Source organism: Echinococcus granulosus, assembly GCF_000524195.1.
Source record: "Echinococcus granulosus chromosome Unknown EG_S00011, whole genome shotgun sequence".
Classification (NCBI taxonomy): Eukaryota; Metazoa; Platyhelminthes; class Cestoda; order Cyclophyllidea; family Taeniidae; genus Echinococcus; species Echinococcus granulosus.
In genome coordinates this window covers 19,388-22,361 of record NW_020170391.1, presented here as the reverse complement: position 1 = coordinate 22,361, position 2,974 = coordinate 19,388, and the positions used below count along the sequence as shown (strand labels likewise).

At 42.7% G+C, this 2,974-nt stretch overlaps 1 protein-coding gene across 1 annotated transcript in view; it reads right to left on the bottom strand. All coding sequences in view use genetic code 11, as the record gives it.

Moving 5' to 3' along the window:
• EGR_02386 (hypothetical protein) overlaps positions 1-2,974 on the bottom strand; it is a gene marked incomplete at both ends in the record, with an annotated part of 20,276 nt that overhangs the window by 16,603 nt on the left and 699 nt on the right. Inside the window, 2 exons of the mRNA XM_024491635.1 lie at positions 1,202-1,275; positions 1,620-1,748. Coding sequence (XP_024353786.1) covers positions 1,202-1,275; positions 1,620-1,748 — 203 coding nt within the window. The remainder of the gene's footprint in view (positions 1-1,201; positions 1,276-1,619; positions 1,749-2,974) is intronic.

Genomic DNA, 2,974 nt, shown 5'->3' with positions numbered 1-2,974 from the left:
GGCATCAGTTGAATCAGCACGCTTGCAATAGATTGTCTTTAGTTCGCCCGACACCTGCACGTACGTAGCCTACAATGCTGCCTCAAGAGATGCGAGATGCTTGTAACGTGCCACGCAGTCCGCCACTGCCATTTCGTGAGCCCATGGCGACACGCTCAGTATCGGTAAAGACGTCTGCATCTCCGCTGCAGCTGTTGTTGATGATGAATGCTGTAAGGTACAAAAGACACCTGCAAATCTCATGCAGATAATCTTCCGGCACCTTTACGCCCATTTTAGTCCTACATCGACATTCGTTTGCCTTCTAACACCTCAAGGAATGAAGTCTAACATAAGAGAATGGGCCAATAACCGGATGAATTGGTGGATGGATGAAAACGGGGTGGATAGATAGACAGATTAATAGGTGGATGAATGATCAGGCAAAGGGATTTGGTTTTAAATTTTTCGTTAACGGAAGGATCGTCCGTCACATCATATATTATGCAAATGGAGCCAATCCCAGACATATCTTCCCCACTAAATAAAACTGACTATTTCAAAGACCAGCTAGGCGGCAAAAAATCCATTCGAATTGGAAAGATGAATTAATAACGGATAACTCCATGAAGATCCTTCAAAAATGGCATATCTATCATGGCATATTCTGCAATACGGTTAATTCCAAAAGGAATTTGAAGGAAACAACATGACAGACAGGCCTTAACATCAAAAGTGCGTCCCAGAGGATCCATTCCGAGGGCAAAAGTTTCGGTCTACTTCAAAAGCGGCCGCACTAGAAATGAATCCACCTACATCGACCGTGCAATCACATGACGTTCCTATTTTAGCGTTAAACCATACGAAATGAGATAGTAGCGATGCAACAGAACTGGGGAGAAGGTCAGATTTAGCCGCATAAATTAATTGCTTGCGTGCTTCAACCCCATGCACTAAAACGATTCAATTATTCCTAGGGAACACCCACCTCGGCTACTACCTTGACGAAGTGAAGAGGGAGTGTGCATTTAAGCAACCATAAACATTTATCAACAAAGATGTGCCAAATGAGCACTTCTACAAAGCAAGATGGCCTTCAACTAACTACACTTCATTCCTACAACCATCGCTGAATTTTAGTGAATTTGTTTTCCTATTATTTGGATCACTAATGCGTACCATGAAGAGCATCATCCGTTATCGGTCAAAATAACCGACTCACCTTTGGGGGAATGGGGTATTTTCTCGGTTGAAACTTGATGACAACGTATTTTTACTACCTCATGTTCAAAAGGCCTAATAGAATTGGCAATGACATTTGACAATTGTAGACAAACTTAGCTTCTGGGCATCTTCCATATATGCAGTCTTCATTGAGCTGGTGCTTAAGCATCCTCAGATGAGTGCCACAAAAGTGGAGACAGAAATTCGAGGCACTTACTATTCTGAAGTCGATGGTCAATCGTCTGTCAGCTAGAAAAGAAGTCGCTTAGTGACTTTCTTCAGGCCGATCGACTAGGCCTTACTGTGTCAAAAAGGCTCTTCCTAAACATCTTCCATTTGCATGAAAATCTATCAAGGAGACAGATCGCAGTTACCATTCGCCTTCGATCCTCTGTCCGTCGACAACTTATCATTACCAACTGCGGTGACTGTTGATCACACACAACATACACAAAGCATAGTCATTTGGACATAAAGTGGTACACGCATCAACAAGTGACTGCAACGAGTTCCACAGTTTAAACATAAAAACAAACTGTGAATCTCTGCAATGGATGAAAGTGATAAACACCAATGCCCTGCTGCCGTCATAAAGCAACTATGTGTCAGCACGCATATTTTCGAATCCTTTCTATTGCTTCAGCTCATTTCGGACTCCACCTGTTAAGTTTATCCTCCAAATGTACCCTTGAGAGGGAAGGTGGGCACCTCGATCTGTAATCAGTTTGCTATTCGTTCGATGGCCAAACTTTGACTTACTCAACTGCCTTTGTTCATCCATCGTCCTTTCAAGCATCCCATGTACCTCTTCCACCACGGAAAATGGTGAGAATGCACAACTTCTCCTCTAGTCTATAGGCCAAAGCCACCCTGAGTGTGGGAGCGTGTGTGTGTGTTGCTATCTTTTGATTCTCTTGTCTACTCCATTGTCCAGGTTCATATTTTTCCTTACCAACAGCCAGACTAACTGGGGCACCACAGATACGGGTGGGAACGCATAATTTTCCTGTTAGTAGTTACACGTTGACTAAGGTCTATTGTGTCATATAACCTTCCATTTTTGGCATCCTCGACATGATTTTATCCTAAACAAATCGCTCCATACTCCATCCACTCTCCTTCTGGATTGATTTAGACAGTGAGTAGAAAGAGGAAATTAGGAGCGGAAATGACATGAACGAGTAGTCCTGAATATGCAAGAAATCATCCAGAGATAAAGAAAGACGTGAAGGGGAAGAAGTGTGATGAGAAGCACCAGGGAGGATGGAGGCAAACTGTAGCTTAAGTCACAGGAATATTGAGAAACTAGCAAGTCATCAACATTAAATTAGTTCTTCGTCAAGCAAACTCAAGGACAGGCAATGATTAACTCATCCATCTGGGAAGAACTATTGTGGTGTGTCACCTTTACAAAAGGAAACTTTTTCACCCATCATGGAACGGAGGCCTCAAAAGCCCTTTTTTTAAAAAAACAGACTCCGGTGATATTTGTAATCCCCATCCAAAGTTTCAGCTATACCCATGAACATCTTAAACAACCTCTGGGTGCGGTCTACTCTTCTTACCCACATCGATAGAAAAAGAACTCCCAGAGCTATTAGTTAAGTAGAGGAATACGTTTTCATAAAAGCATGTTAAGATGAAAGGGGCATACATTGCAAAAATATGATAGGCACCGGCGAGCCTTGACCGATCTGATAACCACTCAGACGTATGCCACTTCATCTACTAGAAGTAAACCCATTAGTTGGAGAGGCGAACAGAGAGTAGG